This window comes from Ahaetulla prasina, chromosome 13, assembly GCF_028640845.1.
Source record: "Ahaetulla prasina isolate Xishuangbanna chromosome 13, ASM2864084v1, whole genome shotgun sequence".
NCBI classification, from domain to species: domain Eukaryota; kingdom Metazoa; phylum Chordata; class Lepidosauria; order Squamata; family Colubridae; genus Ahaetulla; species Ahaetulla prasina.
Window position 1 is genome coordinate 19,096,002 of NC_080551.1, and position 20,806 is coordinate 19,116,807.

At 43.3% G+C, this 20,806-nt stretch overlaps 2 protein-coding genes across 8 annotated transcripts in view; one reads left to right on the forward strand and one right to left on the reverse strand.

Annotated features, from left to right (window-relative positions):
- The window catches only part of DMXL2 (Dmx like 2), a 76,989-nt gene extending 61,483 nt beyond the window's left edge, over positions 1–15,506 (forward strand). For 3 of the 7 annotated variants that reach the window (XM_058155991.1, XM_058155993.1, XM_058155992.1), the window contains exons 34-45: positions 504–621; positions 1,043–1,108; positions 1,554–1,640; positions 1,749–1,870; positions 3,556–3,709; positions 5,385–5,445; positions 6,020–6,147; positions 7,497–7,574; positions 8,509–8,600; positions 8,705–8,757; positions 12,114–12,331; positions 13,782–15,506. In XM_058155991.1, coding sequence (XP_058011974.1) covers positions 504–621; positions 1,043–1,108; positions 1,554–1,640; positions 1,749–1,870; positions 3,556–3,709; positions 5,385–5,445; positions 6,020–6,147; positions 7,497–7,574; positions 8,509–8,600; positions 8,705–8,757; positions 12,114–12,331; positions 13,782–13,991 — 1,387 coding nt within the window. In that variant the 3' untranslated portion in view covers positions 13,992–15,506. Of the gene's footprint in view, positions 1–503; positions 622–1,042; positions 1,109–1,553; positions 1,641–1,748; positions 1,871–3,555; positions 3,710–5,384; positions 5,446–6,019; positions 6,148–7,496; positions 7,575–8,508; positions 8,601–8,704; positions 8,758–12,113; positions 12,332–13,781 lie in introns of those variants that run through there. The other 4 variants (XM_058155994.1, XM_058155995.1, XR_009151997.1 and 1 more) reach the window with 3 other exon arrangements.
- A 1,144-nt stretch (positions 15,507–16,650) lies between these two features.
- Positions 16,651–20,806, reverse strand: part of GLDN (gliomedin) — a 30,060-nt gene continuing 25,904 nt past the window's right edge. Inside the window, exon 10 of the mRNA XM_058155997.1 lies at positions 16,651–17,951. Coding sequence (XP_058011980.1) covers positions 17,438–17,951 — 514 coding nt within the window. The 3' untranslated portion in view covers positions 16,651–17,437. The remainder of the gene's footprint in view (positions 17,952–20,806) is intronic.

A 20,806-nucleotide genomic window follows, 5' to 3' on the forward strand; every position in this document is an offset into this window, starting at 1 on the left:
GCAGATGCTAAGACATTGTTTAACAAATGCAGCTCATCAAAGTCATTTATTCCTGGAAATTCTAGTAGCCAATTCTACTCTGGGAATGCTTAGAATTTACTTATCAGCTTTGATCATTTTCGAAAATAGCAACCTTCTTGATCTTGTGCAGCCAGGATTCTGAGTTTTAGACCTACTTATTTCCAGTGAATTAAAGTCATGCTTCTTAGCAGCAGATGTCCGTTTCTTAGCTGAGACATTTTCCAAAGAAATGTTTTTAATTTTATTGATAATATTGATAAAATTGTTTTTATGTTGGTTGTAAACCGCCCTGAGTCCTTTGGGAGAAGGGCGGTATAGAAATCAAATAAATCTAATCTAACCTAAGAGGGGGAAAAAATAATAAAAGGCAATCCATTTTAAGAATTTGTGACTGTTTGTGACAGTGTTTTTATTCTGATTCTATCCGTTCTTGACACGATTAAAGAAATAAAATACCTTCCTTTCTTTCCACCAACTCACAGATCAAAAGATTATTCTGCATTGCCGGCTAAGAGATTGTGGCATTTTCTGGTGAAACAAGAATTATTGCAAGATACTTTCATTCGATACACATTCACCAAGAAGAGAAAACAAAGTGAGGTCAGTGAAAGATATCCAAGTATTAAGGTCTGTTTTCCCAGGGACCCTTTGTGTTACTCTTATTTATATCAATTGCTATTCATTTTAATTTTGTTTTGGCGATACGTTTCATTTTTTGCCCTCCAAATACTTTGGCCATAATGCAGCCGTATCCTGGGTACCATCCATGATAGATTATAAAATAGGAAATGGGCTTGAGCATATTTTCATTATATTATATATATATTCATTATATTTTCAAGTAATTACGCCCACACCTTAAGTTACCTATGAAAGGAATAAAGGCGGGATTTTAAAAAAAAATCCTAATAAATAAATGAAGAACAAGGACATGGAAGGTTTTTCATTTTTTTCCCCCTTTTTATATACCTGTGTGTTTTGTGCATGTGTTGTTCATCTGTGGTTGTGTGCTGTTGTGTAGTCTGTAGAAGACCGCGAGGAGCATGTCACAAAACAGAGCAGCCTAGCAGAAGATGGCAAAGCCAAGGTATCATCCCACCTCCCTAAATCTTTATTATAATACGCTCTCGCTTCCCTGCCTTCCTTTTCCTGTTGCAAAACTAACAAGCGTGCTGAGATTCGCTCCCAGACCTTTAATCCTTTCTACTAACCGTTGGAGACAAATACAAGTGGGGCTACGTGAAAACCAAGGACCAAATCCTAAACAGAATTGGAAGGGGCTTCTAGCCTAACCCCCCCTGCTCAATCAGGAAACCGCTGTACTACTTCGGACAGGTGGTTCTCCCATTCCTGTGTGCCAGCCTGCAGGCTGGAGCCTATGAAAATTTTCTTGGAAAGACTCATTTCTCTTTAAACAAAAAGAGCCATGATTGCTGGGCTTCTCTTGAAGGCTTCTCTCACAGGTGTTCGCTCCTTTCTGTGACCTGTTTCAATGCACAATGTTGCAACAAGATGGCTTCCCTGTTTTCCAGGTGGAGGCAGAACTTGGCTACCCAGGAGGAAGAGCTAAAATTATCCACAAGGAATCGGATATGATCCTCGCCTTTGCGGTGAATAAGGTAAGGCCCTCTGAAGCCGCTGCGGCCTCCATTGCATTAACCTTTGGCTTGACTCAAGGCCTCTAACACCTCAGCTTTGGCCTTTCGGGGGGATGGGGTCTTGTGCAGGCAAACATCAATGAGATCGTTTTAGCTTCCACCCACGACGTGCAAGAGCTGGACGTGTCCGCCCTCTTGGCCGCACAGCCATACATCTGGATCGGAGAAGAGTTTGACAGGGAATCAAAAAGGTTGGATGGTCTCGCCAGTTTTTATTGATGTTATCATGTATGGACCCATCATCTCCCTTTTTCATGGCCTCAAGGGAAAGCCTCCCCTCCTTTTGCCAACCAGTAGGCCAAGCTATAGGGTAGCTTGGCCTACTGGTCAGCCCACCAGTTCTCCATGGTCAGCAAAGATGTAACCCAGTTCTCCCTAAGCCATGGTCAACAAAGATCTAACCCAGTTCTCCCTAAGTCATGGTCAACAAAGATCTAATCCAGTTCTCCCTAAACCATGGTCAACAAAGATCTAACCCAGTTCTCCCTAAGTCATGGTCAATAAAGATCTAATCCAGTTCTCCTTAAGTCATGGTCAACAAAGATCTAACCCAGTTCTCCCTAAGTCATGGTCAACAAAGATCTAACCCAGTTCTCCTTAAGTCATGGTCAACAAAGATCTAATTCAGTTCTCCCTAAACCATGGTCAACAAAGATCTAACCCAGTTCTTCCTAAGCCATGGTCAAAAAAGATCTAACCCAGTTCTCCCTAACCCATGGTCAACAAAGATCTAACCCACTTCTTCCTAAGCCATGGTCAACAAAGATCTAACCCAGTTCTCCCTAAATCATGGTCAACAAAGATCTAACCCAGTTCTCCCTAAATCATGGTCAACAAAGATCTAACCCAGTTCTCCCTAAACCATGGTCAACAAAGATCTAACCCAGTTCTCCCTAAATCATGGTCAACAAAGATCTAACCCAGTTCTCCCTAAATCATGGTCAACAAAGATCTAATCCAGTTCTCCCTAAGTCATGGTCAACAAAGATCTAACCCAGTTCTCCCTAAATCATGGTCAACAAAGATCTAATCCAGTTCTCCCTAAGTCATGGTCAACAAAGATCTAACCCAGTTCTCCTTAAGTCATGGTCAACAAAGATCTAATTCAGTTCTCCCTAAACCATGGTCAACAAAGATCTAACCCAGTTCTTCCTAAGCCATGGTCAAAAAAGATCTAACCCAGTTCTCCCTAACCCATGGTCAACAAAGATCTAACCCACTTCTTCCTAAGCCATGGTCAACAAAGATCTAACCCAGTTCTCCCTAAATCATGGTCAACAAAGATCTAACCCAGTTCTCCCTAAATCATGGTCAACAAAGATCTAACCCAGTTCTCCCTAAACCATGGTCAACAAAGATCTAACCCAGTTCTCCCTAAATCATGGTCAACAAAGATCTAACCCAGTTCTCCCTAAATCATGGTCAACAAAGATCTAATCCAGTTCTCCCTAAGTCATGGTCAACAAAGATCTAACCCAGTTCTCCCTAAATCATGGTCAACAAAGATCTAATCCAGTTCTCCCTAAGTCATGGTTAAGCAGAGATCCTAACCCAGTTGTGGTCTTCTTAATTCTTACAAGATTTAGGGAAATCTAACTAAAAGCTACAGTGCAAAAGATAGGCTCTTTCCAATCTTTTCTGTTCTGTCCATTGCCACGTTGAAATTCTCTCTTTGTCCTACTATTGCTATGGCTGTTCTCGTCCCAAAAAATCCTTAAATTTGATCCAAATTAAATATCAATCCTTTGTTTTTTCCTAAATTATCCAATTTTGAGAGATGCCAAGATTCTGAATGCTCAAAATTGCTCGTCTTTCAATCTTAGCCGGATAAGATTCCAATATTCTATTTTTCACTTTTTTTTTTTTTTTTTTGTAGTTCAGACGATGTGGACTTTCGTGGCTCTACCACCACGCTGACACAGCCCAGCGCTGCATCTTTTGCGGTGGCTCAAATGCAGCACGTTTCAAATCTGTCCACTTCGTCAATGCCGTGGTTGGGCAGCGGGCAAACCAGTACCGGAGCTGGTATAGTAAGTAACTTCTCTTTGCGCGTTCTTCTCCGTTTTAATACCGTCAACTATTTTGTCTCTTCGGCTTTCGTCCACAGTGTTACATAGGGTGACCTACGTATTTTTTTCTGTGTGTGTTTGCCACTTTGAGTTACTTATTAAGTAATAAAGGTGGGATATGGATGGAGAGAGAGAGACAGAGATGAGTAGGTAGGTAGGTAGGTAGGTAGGTAGGTAGAAGATAGATAGATAGATAGATAGATAGATAGATAGATAGATAGATAGATAGATAGATAGATAGATCGCATGTGGCATATCATATATGGACTAACAATATATACTAACATTTCATCTAGATTAGTAGAATAGAATAGAATAGAATTTTTTTATTGGCCAAGTGTGATTGGACACACAAGAAATTTGTCTTGGTGCATATGCTCTCAGTGTACATAAAAGAAAAAATACGTTCATCAAGGTACAACATTTACAACACAATTGATGGTCAATATATCAATATAAATCATAAGGATTGCCAGCAACAAGTTATAGTCATACAGTCATAAGTGGAAAGAGATTGGTGATGGGAACTATGAAACGATTAATAGTAGTGCAGATTCAGTAAATAGTCTGACAGTATTGAGGGAATTATTTGTTTAGCAGAGTGATGGCCTTCGGGAAAAAACTGTTCTTGTGTCTAGTTGTTCTGGTGTGCAGTGCTCTATAGCGTCGTTTTGAGGGTAGGAGTTGAAACAGTTTATGTCCAGGATGCGAGGGATCTGCAAATATTTTCACGGCCCTCTTCTTGATTCGTGCAGTATACAGGTCCTCAATGGAAGGCAGGTTGGTAGCAATTATTTTTTCTGCAGTTCTAATTATCCTCTGAAGTCTGTGTTTTTCTTGTTGGGTTGCAGAACCGAACCAGACAGTTATAGAGGTGCAAATGACAGACTCAATAATTCCTCTGTAGAATTGGATCAGCAGCTCCTTGGGCAGTTTGAGCTTACTGAGTTGGCGCAGAAAGAACAGTCTTTGTTGTCCTTTTTTAATGATGTTTTTGATGTTAGCTGTCCATTTGAGATCTTGTGATATGATAGAACCCAGAAATTTGAAGGTTTCTATTGTTGATACTGTGTTGTCAAGTATTGTGAGAGGTGGAAGTATGGAAGGGTTTCTCCTAAAGTCTACCACCATTTCTACGGTTTTGAGTGTGTTCAGTTCCAGATTGTTTTGGTTGCACCACAAGGCTAGTCGTTCGACCTCTTGTCTATATGCGGATTCGTCATTGTCTAGAACATAAAATATAAATGTTAAAAAGATCTGTGTTCAAATACCAATGTCAATACATCTTTGTATTATACATACATGAGGTGATGGATGGATGGATGGATGGATGGATGGATGGATGGATCATCAATCCTCTAAACTTGTTAGATGAGAACTGGAAAATGCTGCCACATGATATACATTTACTAAGCCACTAGATGGTAGTAAATTACCAGATTCTTTCTTTTATCCTTTACATTTCTTTCTCTGATCTCTTAGCAGCAAATGGCCCCAAGATCCACTTTTATATACACTGGGAATTTAATATTAAATATTGAAAGGGCGAACAATTTTTTTTTTTAATGAAAGCGAGCTATTCTGTCAGCTGTGGAGTAACCAAGCTGATGGTGAATTTAATTGCTTTTGCACGCAGCTCATCAAACGGAATTTGAACAACGTCAAAAGAATGACATCTCACCCATTCCACCAATATTGTAAGTACTTCTTTTGACTGACAGCTCGAATGACTGAGAGATAAGGTTGGGCGGTGACGAAAGTATCAAACCTAAAGCCAGAGGCAGCCCATTTTAACAGAATTTCTATTTCTTAGGATCAAACTGGGGGACTCCATATAAATTTGGGTAAAGGTGAAATATCAGTTCAGTTAATTGTAAAAGAAAAGCCTTAGAAATGAATTTCTGTTTACACTTCTCCTTCCCTTTCACTGATTATGAAAGCTTTTAAGAAGAGACTGGACAGTCATTTGTCTGAAATATTAGAGGATTTCCTGTTTGAGCAGAGGGTTGGACTAAAACAGGGGTCTCCAACCTTGGTCCCTTTAAGACTTGTGGACTTTAGCTCCCAGAGTTCCTCAGCCAGTTTTGCTGAGGAAGTTGAAGTTTGCTGGGAGTTGAAGTCCACAAGCCTTAAAGGGACCAAGGTTGGAGACCCCTGGACTAGAAGACCTCCAAGTCCCCTTCCAATTCGGTTATTCTGTTGTAGTTTCTCTGTTCTGTTATTATGTGATAATCACAATTTCTTGTTTGGGCACTTGGGATGGTTCTCCAGATCTTACTGGAGCCCAGGATGGCAGTGTCCGAATGTTTGAATGGACCAGACCTCAACAGCTGGTATGCTTCCGTCAAGCAGGCAACGCCAGGGTTACGAGAATGTATTTCAATCCTCAGGGCAATAAGGTAAGGGCTTTCCCTCGCGAAACAGATAGAGAACGAAGACCATGGTCATTAAATGAACAGTCATTTAATGCAATGCATTTAATGCGTGCAATGAACTATTGTTCCCTAGAGCGCAGTTTTAGGCAAAGCCACTAAACACTCATTTAATGCAACGCATTTAATGCGTGCAATGAACTATTGTTCCCTAGAGCGCAGTTTTAGGCAAAACCAGAAGTAACTCTAGTCTTCAGGAAAACCATTGTAAAATGTGATTGTGTGATCACAAGACACCTGCAGACTGATGTTTCAAGACCCGACTATGTAACATCATCAGTTCTAGAAGGGAGCGGGTTTTGCGGAATGGAGAGGAGGAAGAGGAGAAGCTGAAGGAGGAGCAGTGGTGGGATGCTGCCGGTTTAACAACCGGTTCGGTGAGCTCGCGCTTTGCGCACGCGCCTAAGGCGTTTGCGCGCAGTGCTGAAAATGGAGCATTTAGAAGCTCAACTGCTTACCTTCAGCAATGGTAAGTAGAACAGCAAGGGGAGGAAATCAACTGTGTCGCGTGATTGAGATGAGCTACAAAGCAGGAAATAAAGGAAAGGATAGATTAGGGGCGGCTGGGCGGGGCCAACTGATTGTTGGCGCTACCAGTTTGCCTGAACTGGTCAGAAGCGGCTGAATATCACCTCCGAGGAGGAGTGAAACAACTATGGGGTCCTTGGTGCTCTCAAAGCTGTGTTGTTTGCTTGTAGACATTTAATTACCTGACTAGGTTACATCATCAGTGTTCCATCAATAGTTGAGTTTCTCTCTTTCTTAGCTGAAAGAGGGAATTCTCCAGCAGGGCAGCTCTTTTGTTTTGTTTTGTTTTGTTTTTTGCATTTATATCCCGCCCTTCTCCGAAGACTCAGGGCGGCTTACACTGTGTTAAGCAATAGTCTTCATCCGTTTGTATATTATATACAAAGTCAACTTATTGCCCCCAACAATCTGGGTCCTCATTTTACCTACCTTATAAAGGATGGAAGGCTGAGTCAACCTTGGGCCTGGTGGGGCTTGAACCTGCAGGAATTGCAAGCAGCTGCTGTTAATAACAGACTGTCTTACCAGTCTGAGCCACAGAGGCCCACCAGCTCTTCCACCACCACATGTCTTAAAGCCCAAAAAATTGAAAAGAGGATGAACTCAGGACTGTATTCGATGAAAGGAACCTTAAATGTATTTGTTGGACAGGATCGCTAGGTAGAAATAGGCCCTATTTCTGAATTTTAAAGAAAAAGTAAAATTGCTCTTGATAAATGAACATTTATGAGTAGCTTTTTGGAACATGCTCACAGAGCCACTAATGTGTGGAAATTTGTCTCTTACAGTGTGGGGTGGCCGACGGAGAAGGATTCTTAAGTATTTGGCAAGTGAACCAAACTTCGAGTAATCCTAAACCCTATCTGGTAAGTAATCAGGAGAAATCTGGATAGACGGTGGAAAAGCACCAGAGGGCAGGACAAGAAGCAATGGATGGAAACTAATCAAGGAGAGAAGCAACTTAGAACTAAGGAGAAATTTCCAGACACTGAGAATAATTAATCAGAAGTTTCCTCCAGAAGTTGTAAATGCTCCAACACTGGAAGTTTTTTAGAAAATGTTGGATAACCATTTGTCTGAAGTGGTGTAGGGTTTCCTGCCTAAGCAGGGGGTTGGACTAGAAGACCTCCAAGGTCCCTTCCAAATCTGTTGTTACATTATATTATATATTATATTAAAGTTTTGAGGATTCCCAAGTTCCAATCCACCTGTAATGACCACATTAGCCTTTGAGGAAGAAGCACGCGGGACTGAACCAACTCTGCAATCCTTTTATTTCTAATGTTATTCTATTCGGTTCTACTTAGCAAAGAGTGGAAATCTAGAAAGAGAATGATCGTTAATATTGATTTTATTTTATTTATTTTATTTATTTATTTATTTTTCTGGACTTTCATAACTCCACTTATGGATCTTATCGTCTGCAAGACTTTCCATATGGCTAATCATGTGCATTGATTTCTAATCCTCGAAATCCATTGAGATGGTACCCCCAGAGATGAGGGAAACATCTCGTTCTTTCCAAGTGTCATCTTTTAATGAGATTGCTCTCCTTTTAGCGATTGCGAGAAAAAGATGATAATTATGAATGAGAGTGTTAATTAAGCTCCTTTTCATTTCCTGTGCTTTACAGCTGAGAATATCTACTGGCAATTGTTAGCTCTGGTGGTTAGTTCCAGCTGTTTGGCTTGAGAAGATGCGATGGCTGGACAATCCGAATTTAGGATTTGCGGTGTGTGCCCTACCACTGAACACCTTGTGTCTGTCAGTGTTGTTATTGTGCCTTTTTTTTTTTTACAGAGCTGGCAGTGCCACAGCAGAACCACAAGTGACTTTGCCTTCATTACCTCTTCAAGTCTAGTGGCTACATCTGGACAGTCCAGCGACAACCGGTGCGTTCAGAAAATCTAGTCGGGTGGGGACGGTCACCCCATGTGGGTTGGGGTAACTGTTGAGTTACTAAACTTCTCTTTCGTGGGTGTGTTTTCTTTTACAGAAATGTGTGCTTGTGGGACACCTTGGTGTCATCATCCAACAACCTCATTCATGGTAGGTTTTTCTTGATGCCGTACCTCTTGATGTAAGTAAAATGATTCAAGGGGAAATCCTGTTTTGTTTAGTTTTATTTTGTTTTTTTAATCCGTATCCGTATCCCAGCTTTATTGTTTCTATAAGGGGTGAACGTCAGAGGTGGGTTTCAGCAGGTTCTGACCAGTTCTGGAGAATCGGTAGCGGAAATTTTGAGTAGTTCGGAGAACCGGTAGTAAAAATTCTGACTGGCCCCGCCCCCATCTGTTCTCTGCCTCCCAAATCCCAGCTGATGGGGAGGGAATGGGGATTTTGCAGTATCCTTCCCCTGCCACGGCCACCAAGGCACACTCACCAAGCTATGCCACACCCACCAAGCCACGCCCACAGAACCGGTAGTAAAAAACTTTGAAATCCACCACTGGTAAACGTGTGTAATAATCCTTCCTCTATTTTCTCCACAGCAACAACTCTGTGAGTTGAGTTGAGTTGGGGTGAGAGAGAATGAATGGCCCAAAGTCACTCTTCCCAGTGGTGGAATTCAATTTTTTTTACTACCAGTTCTGTGGACGTGGCTTGGTGGGCATAGCAGGGGAAGGATACTGCAAAATCTTCATTCCCAACCCACTCCAAGGGAAGGATATTGCAAAATCCCCTTTCCCTCCCCACTCCAGGGGAAGGATATTGCAAAATCTCCATTCCCATCCCGCTCTGGGGCCAGCCAGAGGTGGTATTTGCCGGTTCTCTGAACTACTCAAAATTTCCGCTACCGGTTCTCCAGAACCTGTGAATTTCACCCCTGACTCTTTAATGGCTAAGGCGGAACTGGAATTCCTAGTCACCTACTGAGTGGCCCAAAGTCACTTAGCTGGCTTTCATAGCTAAGGCAAAACTAGAACTCACAGTCACCCACTTTCTAGCCTTTTCTCTTAAACCAGGGGTCTGCAAACCTGGCTCTTTTAAGACTTGTGGACTTCAACTCCCAGAGTTCCTCAGCCAACTTTGCTGGCTGAGGAACTCTGGGAGTTGAAGTCCAGAAGTCTTAAAAGAGCCAAGTTTGCAGACCCCTGTCAATGCATCCTATGGGTTCCTCACAGGTAGACTAAAGTCTTCCTTCAGAAGTTTAGTTGGCCTAATAAATCCTCCCAAATCAACAGGATCCGTTTGGGAAACTTCCATTACAAATCTTGGCACAGACCAACTGCTTCCTTGCCCTTTCCTCTCCTTAAGCAAGCCGTTACTTCCTGCCCCTCAGCATCTGCTCAGGAAAGACCTCGAAAGAATCAGGCAGTATTTGCCTGTCTCTGAAGTAGACAAAACACGAGCTAATCAGCATGATAAGAGTCCAAGCGTGCGTAAATGTGGAGGAGGAGGTCGTCTCTAGGTCTCGGACCCGTAATCTGTGCATGGCCAGAGAATGTGAAAAGTGAGGAGAGCAACCAGCTGTCCCTGACACAGACGGGTGGTAGATTTTCTTCTGAAGATGGCAAAGGAATTTGGGTGGAAGAAGCAGGAAAAGTGGCTCCAGGTTTTCAGTTGCAGATCCCCCAAATATTGGTTATCTATTTTTTTTTCTCTACCTTCTAGCAAATAGAATAGTTTTCTGAATGTAACCAGGTTCACAAGACAGTCTAAGCTGTGGTCTCCAAACATGGCAAATTTACGACTTGTGGATTTCAACTCCCAGAATTCCTCAGCCAACCATGCTGGCTGGGGAATTCTGGGAGTTGAAATCCACACATCTTAAAATTGCCAAATTTGAAGACTCCTCTCCTAAGCCATAAGGTGGGTTTTTATGGATGTTATGTCAATCCTGACGTTCTAGTTAGTGAATCATGGTTTAGCACATTGTATGAACCCAGATTACTAGGGCTTAACCAATACATAATGGTTAGACAAGTCATATCCTATGAATGTTGCCTCTGATATACACTCCATTTGTTAGACTTTAGAAAAACAGATTTTTGGAAAATAGGAATATTGATTCCAGCAATGCTGAAATCTATATTCCCTCAATCAAACTTTATCAACATGCTACCCTCATCAATTGCCCTCAACAATTGCCCGCAGATCATATGATCCAAGATGCTGTTTACAGAATTCTGTAGATTGTCTATAGAAATTCTCAGTCATCGAGGTCATGGTTGTTCCAAAGGCGCTGCTTCAAAACGCAACTAGACTTTCTACTTTTTGCTTGAAGACATTTCACTTCTCATCCTTCTTCAGTTCTGAAGAAGCAAAAGGTCTTCAAGTAGAAACAAGAATGTCCAGTTGCCTTTTGAAGAAGCACCTTTGGGACCATTCTATAGGTCAGGGGTCTCCAACCTTGGTCCCTTTAAGACTTGTGGACTTCAACTCCCAGAGTCCCTCAGCCAGCAAAGCTGGCTGAGGAACTCTGGGAATTGAAGTCCACAAGTCTTAAAGGGACCAAGGTTGGAGACCCTTGCTATAAGTTGTTTTTCCAACATATCTGAAGGATACCAGGATAGGAAAAGCTGATACAGCCTGGTTCGCCATCTGCGCCCCTTTCTAGACTGGGATGCCCTATGCACGGTCACTCATGATCTCTTGACATCTCGTCTGGATTACTGCAATGCTCTCTACATGGGGCTCCCCTTGAAGAGCACCCGGAGGCTCCAGTTAGTCCAGAATGCGGCTGCGCGGGTGATAGAGGGAGCCCCTCGTGGCTCCCATGTGACACCTCTCCTGCGCAGACTGCACTGGCTACCTGTGGCCTTTCGGGTGCGCTTCAAGGTTTTGGTAACTATCTTTAAAGCGCTCCATGGCATAGGGCCGGGCTATCTACGGGACCGTCTGCTGCCACCGATTGCCTCCCACCGACCTGTGCACTCTCACAGGGAGGGACTCCTTAGGGTGCCGTCAGCCAGGCAGTGCCGACTGGCGGCGCCCAGAGGGAGAGCCTTTTCTGTGGGGGCTCCCACCCTCTGGAACAAACTTCCCCCAGGTCTTCGTCAACTTTCTGACCTTCGAACCTTTCGCTGCGAGCTTAAGACACATCTATTTATTTGCGCAGGACTGGACTAGAATTTTAAATTTTAATTTGGTTTTAATGGGGTTTTATTATTTTTATTGCAATTTTTAATATTCGGCCTTATTTAATAAGTTTTTTAAATTGGTGTTTTATTCTGTATTTATATGTATGTTTTTATTAGGCTGTAAACCGCCCTGAGTCCCCTGGGAGATAGGGCGGTATATAAATGTGATTAAATAAATAAATAAATAAAATAAATAAAATAAATACAGATACACAGGTTCTATCTACTTGCTATCTCCCTGACTTCGCTTGTTCTTACATTATTCAGTTGAGGCTAATATCCAGTTCTAAGAACCATCTGGATGATTGTCTTCTCTCTTAGCCTTCACATGTCATGACCATGGCGCCACCGTGCTTCAGTATGCACCGAAACATCAACTGCTGATTTCCGGAGGCAGGAAAGGCCATATATCCATCTTTGACATCCGGCAAAGGCAGGCCCTTCACACATTTCAGGCACATGATTCCGCAATCAAGGCCCTTGCCTTGGACTCCTCAGAAGAATGTTTCTGCACGGGTTCTGCAGAAGGTAACGTAAAGGTGAGTTTGTCCACTTTTCCAATCCAGGAGTGGCAACAAGGAAGATTGAGGGCTGGAAGCACAAGTCTTAGGAGGTGAGATGGAGAGAATGAGTGGAGTTTAGCTTTGAGAAGATCAAGATGGTCCTTTCATGTCCCGGAAGGGCTGGGACAGAAAAGAAGGTCAAAATTTCCTAACATTAAGAGTAGTTTAATGAAAAGAAGGACTGGGGTGACATAATAGCAGTGTTCCAATATCTAAGGGCCTACCGCAAAGAACAAGATCCAACCTATTTTCCAAAACACCTGAAGGCAAGACAAGCAATGGATGAAACCTAATCAAGGAGAGAACTAACTTAGAATTAAGGAGAAATTTCCTGACACTTAGAACAATTAACTAGTGAAATGACTTACCTCCAGAAATTATGGGTGCTCCATCACAGGAGGTTTTAAGAAAAGACTGAACAGCTATTTGTTCGGAATGTGTCTCCTGCTTTAGCAAAGGGTTGGAATAGAAGACTTCCAAGGTCCCTTCCAAATTTGTTATTCTGTTAGTTCGATAGTGGAACTAATTGCAAGGAAGATGTAAAGGTCTGGACCAATAGCAATAGCACCTAGACCAGAAATCTCCAACCTTGGTCCCTTTAAGACTTGTGGACTTCAACTCTCAGAGTTCCTCAGCCAGCTTTGCTGGCTGAGGGACTCTGGGAGTTTAAGTCCACAAGTCTTAAAGGGACCAAGGTTGGAGACCCCTGACCTAGACTTATATACCGCTTCACACAGGAGTGAAATGCTACCGGTTCGGACCGGTTTGACCGAACTGGTAGCGATGGCGATGGGTGGTTCAGAGAACCAGTAGTGATGGCAGCATGAGGCTCTGCCAACTTGCCCAGTTGTCGTTACTTCCTGGTTTTAACCAGGAAGTAACCTGTTTTTTACCCTCTGCGCATGTGCAGAAGGGTTTGTGCATGTGCAGAAGGTCTGTGCGCACATGTGATGTGCACGCGAGCGGAGCAATCGAGTGCAAGCAGCGCGGGCACTTCCGAACCGCTAGGGAAGGTAAATAGATTTCACCCCTGGCTTCACAGTACTTTACAGCCCTCTCTAAGTGGTTTACAGCGTCAGTATATTGGCCCCAACAATCTAGGACCTCATTTTGGAAGGATGGATGGAAGGCCGAGTCAACCTTGAGCCGGTGAGAATCGAACCCCTATCAGTTAGCAGAATTAGCCTGCAACACTGCATTCTAACCACTACGCCACCACAGCTCATCCATGCATCCGACAACAGTTAAACAATAGAAGAGAATATCTGTAGTTTAGGGTGGAATGGTGGAAGTGCTTGGTGCTCTCTGGGTGTGGTTGATCTTGGACACCAACGACTCCACAATGGTTAAACAACTCAGTTCCTGGTTATTGACTGTTTGGTTCTCCTTGCCTGTCTACTTTTTAACAAAAACATCCTTACCCTAGGTGTGGAGACTAACTGGCTACGGTTTGATCCATTCCTTCAAACATGAACACGCTAAGCAATCCATCTTCCGCAACCTGAGTACAGGAGTCATGCAGATTGAAATGGCCCCCGGCAACCGCATTTTCTCCTGCGGGGCAGACGGCACTCTGAAAATGAGGGTTTTACCCAACGCGTTCAACATCCCCTCAGACCTCTGTGACATTATGTAGCCTTGGCAGCCGCCCCATCCAAAGAAGGCGGCCCTGCCTGGCCTTCCCTCAAGAGTTAAGAGGAATGCTTTTCTACACTTTGGCTTCCCAAGAAATTAGCGCAACATTTAATACCAGTAGTGAAGTAGCAGGAAGAGCAAGGTTTACACAACGCACGTTCGTATCGTTCCAAGCACTGCAGTGACGTTCAAGGGGGTGGCACCGATCGTGGTTTGTTGGAGAAAGCATGCCCTATTTCAGATTTTTTCCAGGGGGATGAGTAGTTGGCCTTCTCAGTGTTCTTCTTTGAACTGTCATGTCCTCTTCCTTCAGTTGAATTACGTCCATTTCCCACCTTATGAAAGGGGAGATAAGGATTTCTGAGAGAGTGCAATTTTTAGGGTATTTTTTTTTTTAATTCGTAGTCATTTCTTGGGATCTTCTAAGGAATGACAATGTGACGAATGCACTATTTGTGGGCTAATGTGCAATGAGGAAAGATAGGGTGGCTCATCAGGGTTGTTGTAGTTGTTTTAATTTAATTTAATGTTGAGGTCCTTCTCCTTCTCCAGTTAGCATCGACACACATAAATAGCCGAGATACGCTACATGACGCAGTTGCTATAGAATCGGTTTCTTTTTTTTCTAAAATTGCACGTTAATGTTGATCGCTATAGATAAGACGGTCAACATTTTTGAACCATAATATTGCCATCCGGAATCCAGTCCTGGCATTTCCATGCTCCCAACGTGTCTTTGTGCAATATTTAGCCCTTCGTTTGCTGTGAGTACCCTTGATGAAAGAAGAATCAAGATAGAAAAGACGATGGAGGAGGAGAGGGCTTCTATGTCTTCTGAAGATCTTCATCTCCTATCACATTCTACTTCTAGGGCTCCTCCTCTTTCCCCTATTTATTTTCAGCCTTGTCATTTTTATCAGGAATGTATTATGGACACCAAAAGGTTTCAAGAAACTATAGCTAGTGTCTCATCATCACTTGAGTTTTATTTGAGCCAGTAAACACACATACACATGCACGCACACACAACACTTAATTAAATAATACTATGGGAGAATCCAGTAGCAAACCCATCCACTATTTGTTTGAGAAAAACTGATATCAGCCTTCCACACGGCCAGCTAGGAAAGAGTTGACAAATTAAAACCAACTTCCGCAGCGTAATTGTATAAACTATGCAGAGGTCAATCTTGTTTGCTTGTAATATACTAGCTCTTGTCATATTTAGACGTATTTTTCTCTGTTCTAAACAAGCCAACACATTCTTACTAAGAGAAACAGCCGATGTCTGTGTATTTCAGTGTTGATGAATTGTATTATTTTTTTTTCCCCTTTTGTGAGTGTTCGTGTTTGTGCTGTACTGTACGAGCGAAACAGAAGTCGATGGGATAAATTGCACCGTTGTCTAAAAGCAATTTTAAACTGCAAGCTGTGAAGTGTGTATATGAGAAGAAAGCAAATATCATTTGTTAGTTTTATCTTTGTAAGTTAAATAAATTCCTTTTATTTCGCAAGACTCGGCCTCAGGGATGTAGAGTTGGCATTTTATCAGGTGGCTTTGGAAGATGCTGAGACCAAGACTGGTTTGGATGGAATCCACCATTCTTGCCTGGTGGGGAAGTGGGAGTTAAATGCTTTGGAACTCCAGTTTGTTAATGGAATTCTTGCACCATTTTTTATCTGTGGGCCAAAAACTTTCGTCTTACTAAAACAGCATTCCTACCTTAAACTTCTGCTTTTTATCAGCTTTTAACTGATACCGTGTTAATTTGAAAATCCTTCTAGAATTTCAGGAATTTGTGTGTGTGTTTTTTAAGCACAGAAATATAGCTAGGTGCTAAACATGCTTTCTAGCATGTTTGCATATATGCTAGAAAGATATACGCAAACTTGCAAGCAGAAAGCTTTCAGCTAATCTAAAGCAAATCTATCCCAGTATGGGAACATCTACATGCTTACTAGAGTATTCTGGACTTGTAGTTCCAACCTATCAGGAAGGAATCCATCTGGGAAGAACTGATCTAGATCAGGGGTCTCCAACCTTTGTTGGCTGAGGAATTCTGGGAGTTGAAGTCCACAAGTCTTAAAGTTGCCAAGGTTGGGGACCCTTGATCTAGATAATGGATGAGGTGATGGAACCTCCCACAGATTTTTTTTTTTAAGTGTTAACAGGTCTTTGTAGAGAAAATAGCAATAGATTCGGCCAAAGTCATCCAGAATTAAGGAGCTTATTTTATAGAGGGTCCTAATCAATCAATGAAAGCCGCTACTTGTGTGTTTATCCCAGGTGAGTACAAGACATGATGGCAAAATTTGCTTTGACTGACATGCTTTTACACCCTGGAGTGAAAAGAGCATATTTATGCAGAGGAGTGGTTTCCAACCTTAGTAACTTTAAGACTTACGGACTTCAACTCCCAGAGTTCCTTAGCCAGCAAAGCTGGCTGAGGAACTCTGGGAGTTAAAGTCCATAAGTCTTAAAGTTGCCAAGGTTGGAGACCCCTGATATAGAGCACTCCACTAACACTTTAAGATTATTTCTTCTCTCCCATCGTAAGGTTGGCTTTGCCCTTTGGTGTGTATATGCATGTGGTCTTTGCAGCAACACAAACACAAAAATAGAGGAAGGCGAAGGAACGGCACAAATATGGGACATCATGTCTTGTATTATTTTCATATCAGGCAACAGTAGGATTACAGGATACATTAATAGGATTTTTTTTTATTACAACTGCTTTAATATGGGCAGATTGATGCAGATTCATCTCCTCTGAACTAACCGGAAGACTTGAGATGACCAGCAGCAGCCCAAACTACCTTCAACTTTGAAAGCACAGGTCGTGGTCCTCAGATCTAACTCATGGACACACCAGCCCATTGTAATTTGCCTGATCTGTATCCCGATACATTCGTCGTTGGACTTTTTTTGAACAGGAGATGGGAATTCGAAGAGAGGTTGTCAAAATGGGCCTTCTACTTTACTGTAGAGATGGGTGACGCAGGGGTGGGCTGCTGGGGGTTCACAGGGGTTCAGGAGAACCTCTAGCTAAGATTCTCTGCAGTTTGGAGAACCCCCAAATCCCACTCCTGGCTGGCCCCGCCCATCCTGCCCCTCCCAGGAGTCCCCACGTGGCCCGTTTTGGATGCAGATAAGTGCAGAGCGTGCACAGAGGCTCGGGGAGGACAAAAAATGGGCCTACCAGAAGTTCAGGTGTTTCCGGCCTCTAGAGGGCTTCCGGAGCCTGGGGAGGCTGTTTTCACCCTCCCGGAGGCTCAAGGAAAGCCTCTGGAGCCCAGGGATGGCAAAAAATACCCCCCCCCCGCTGTGGTGCAGGAGGCTGACTAGGCCACACCCATCATGGCCACACCCACCCAGCAACCAGGCAAAGAACCCCTTGCTAAAAATTTTGAAGCGCACCCCTGGGGTGACCCAAAGGTTGTCCAACGCTAGACGAGAAAGTGGACAGGGTACTGTATCAGAAACCCATGTTCCCAGGTATGTAGATGCTTATTCAACCAGTTGTAGGAGATCATGGCCAACACCGGTACCAAGGTCGCATTTGAGGCTGGAGACACTTTCTGTTCGAACCCTTCCAAGGAAAGGGAGAGTTTCAGCTCGAAGCGGGCATCCAGCTGCTTCTCGCGCAAGAGGTCAAAAGCGAAGGCCACATGCATGTGGTTCTTATCAGTGATATAGAGCACCCCGCCGGCCACAAAGGCATTGCCAGCCTTGGACTGCGGGTAGGTGGTGTTGATGTGCCGCAACACGGACAACGTCTCCTCTTCGACTTCTGCCACCATGATGTGTTCATCGGGCCGGGAAAGGTACATGACCCAGAGACCATTTTCTTCCGCTGCAATGCTGAAGTACGACTTGGAAGTACTGAAAAGATACATGCGCTCATAGTACCAAGAGTTCTCAATGGACAACGCTTTGGATAGGCCCGTCTCAAAGTGGTACCTGCAAGGAAGATGGCGGAAAAGAGGTGAGAACAACGATCCAAGAAAATAGGACAGCACTCTGGTTTTCAAAACTCGCGAGAAACCCAAGAAAGACACTTCGCATAAATCCCTTTCTATTTCCCTTTAGGTGTCAGCGAAGAGCAATCAGGAATCAAAATATATTGGTTTTGTTTTTCACAGAATAAGAAATAAGAAAGGTCTTACGGATTATCTAATTAAATAAGAGTTTCTCAACTTGGCGGTTTCCAGATGTGTATGGACTTCAACTCCCAGAATTCCCATACCAGCATGACCATGGATGAGGATCCTGGGAGATGAAGTCCACAAATCTGGAACAGTGGTGGAATTCAATTGTTTTTACTACCGGTTCTGTGGGCATGGCTTGGTAGGCATGGCAAGGGAAGGATACTGCAAAAATCTCTATTCCCTCTCCACGCCAGCGGAAGAATACTGCAAAATCTTCATTCCCACCCCACTCCAGAGGAAGGATACTGCAAAATCCTCATTCCCTCCCCACTCCAGGGGAAGGTTACTGCAAAATCTCCATTCCCTCTGCACTCCTGGGGGGAGGATATTGCAAAATCCCCATTCCCTCCTGACTCCAGGGGAAGGACACTGCAAAATCTCCATTCCCACCCCACTCCAGGGGGAAGGATACTGCAAAATCTCCATTCCCTCCCCACTCCTGGGGGAAGAATATTGCAAAATCCCCATTCCCTCCCCACTCTGGGGCCAGCCAGAGGTGGCGTTTGCCGGTTCTCCAAACTGCTCAAAATTTCCGTTGCCGGTTCCCCAGAACCTGTCAGAACCTGCTGAATTTCACCCTTGGTCTGGAAGCCCCTATCGCTGGGAAACAGATTGTATGCTGTCCAGGAAGATGGGACGGGAAGGGAAGAGCAAATACTAAAGAAATCCTCCTTTTTTTTTTTCCTTCTTGAAAAAAACTTTGCTTTTGAAATTTCCTTTCAAAGAAAAGGGAAGTGGGAGGCAAACTCTCATGCATTTTTTTTTAATTTTATTTTGTCGATACAATCCAGGTGTCTGAGTGAATAGCCTGATTATCACTGCGTTTATCCTCTTACTGAGAGCCTCCCTTGCTTGTCATAAATCCCAAGGAAAAACATCATGAGGAAATTCCTCCCTAGGAGCTTTTTCAGACTGGGCTCTGTGGGCAGCCAGGTGGATGTCAGAATGATGGGAAGATTATCACAATAAACTCCCACCAGCTGAAGTAGCTATCCTTGCCCCCTCCCATCCCACCCAAACTGGAAAATCAGCTCAGAAACATTCCAACAATCAAGTAGGAGAGTCCTTTCATGAAGAGGGAGGGGGGGGAGTTAAGAAACAGCAGGGGAAATTTTATAAAAAAAACTATCACTTGTAATTTACAATTCATTACTTTTAACACTATTAACTTAAATTCCCCAATTCTTATTTTGATTTCTTTTTTTCTAACCATTTGTATAATTCAGAGGTGGGTTTCAGCAGGTTCTCACCAGTTCTGGAGAACCTGCTAAATAGGCTGCATAAACAGAGGGATAGAATCAAGATCACATGAAGTGTTAATACCACTTTATAATGCCTTGGTAAGGCCACACTTGGAATACTGCATTCAGTTTTGGTCGCCACGATGTAAAAAGGATGTTGAGACTCTAGAAAGAGTGCAGAGAAGAGCAACAAAGATGATTAGGGGACTGGAGGCTAAAACATATGAAGAACGATTGCAAGAACTGGATATGTCTAGTTTAATGAAAAGAAGGACCAGGGGAGACATGATAACAGTCTTCCAATATCTCAGTGTCAGATATGTGACAATATCTCATTGTCACAAAGAAGAGGGGCTCAATCTATTCTCCAAAGCACCTGAGGGCAGGACAAGAAGCAATGGATGGAAACTAATCAAGGAGAGAAGCAACTTAGAACTAAGGATAAATTTCCTGACAGTTAGAACAATTAATCAGTGAAACAACTTGCCTCCAGAAGTTATGAATGCTCCAACACTAGAAGTTTTTAAGAAGATGTTGGATGACCATTTGTCTGAAGTGGTGTAGGGTTTCCTGCGTAAGCAGAGGGTTGGACTAGAAGACCTCCAAGGCCCCTTCCAACTCCATTATTCTATTCTATTCTATTCTATTCTATTCTATTCTATTCTATTCTATTCTATTCTATTCTATTCTATTCTATTCTATTCTATTCTATTCTAGCAAGAATTGGAATTTTTTTTTAAGCCAAAAATTCCTGTCTTGCCACTTCTTCCGTAGCCCATTGGAAGCCCCCTTTTAGAAATAACTAGGGATAACTGAGGGACACGGTGGCTCGGTGGCTAAGACACTGAGCTTGTCCATCAAAAGGTCAGCAGTTCAGCGGTTCGAATCCCTAGTGCCACTTAACAGGGTGAGCTCCCGTGACTTGTCCCAGCTTCGAAAGCATGTAAAAAATGCAAGTAGAGAAATAGGGACCACTTTTGGTGGGAAGGTAAGAGCGTTCCGTGTGCCTTTGGCATTTAGTCATGCTGGCCACATGACCACGGAGACGTCTTCGGACAGCGCTGGCTCTTCGGCTTTGACATGGAGATGAGCACCACCCCCCTAGAGTCAGGAATGACTAGCATACATGTGCGAGGGGAACCTAAAAGATTTTTTTCTGCTTTTGAACAGACCAAATTAGGCTCTCGAGACCCTCCTTCGTTTCCATGCTGCGGGCCCCCATTTCCAAGGGGAGAGAGCGTGAGGAGCAACCCACACCTGCTTTCAAACTGGGCGATATTTTTTTTGGCTCACACATCAAAGGCAAGGAAGTGGGGAAATTACTCGTGCTTTGCACCTGAGACCTTGTGGGCCAGCAGCACTAAGC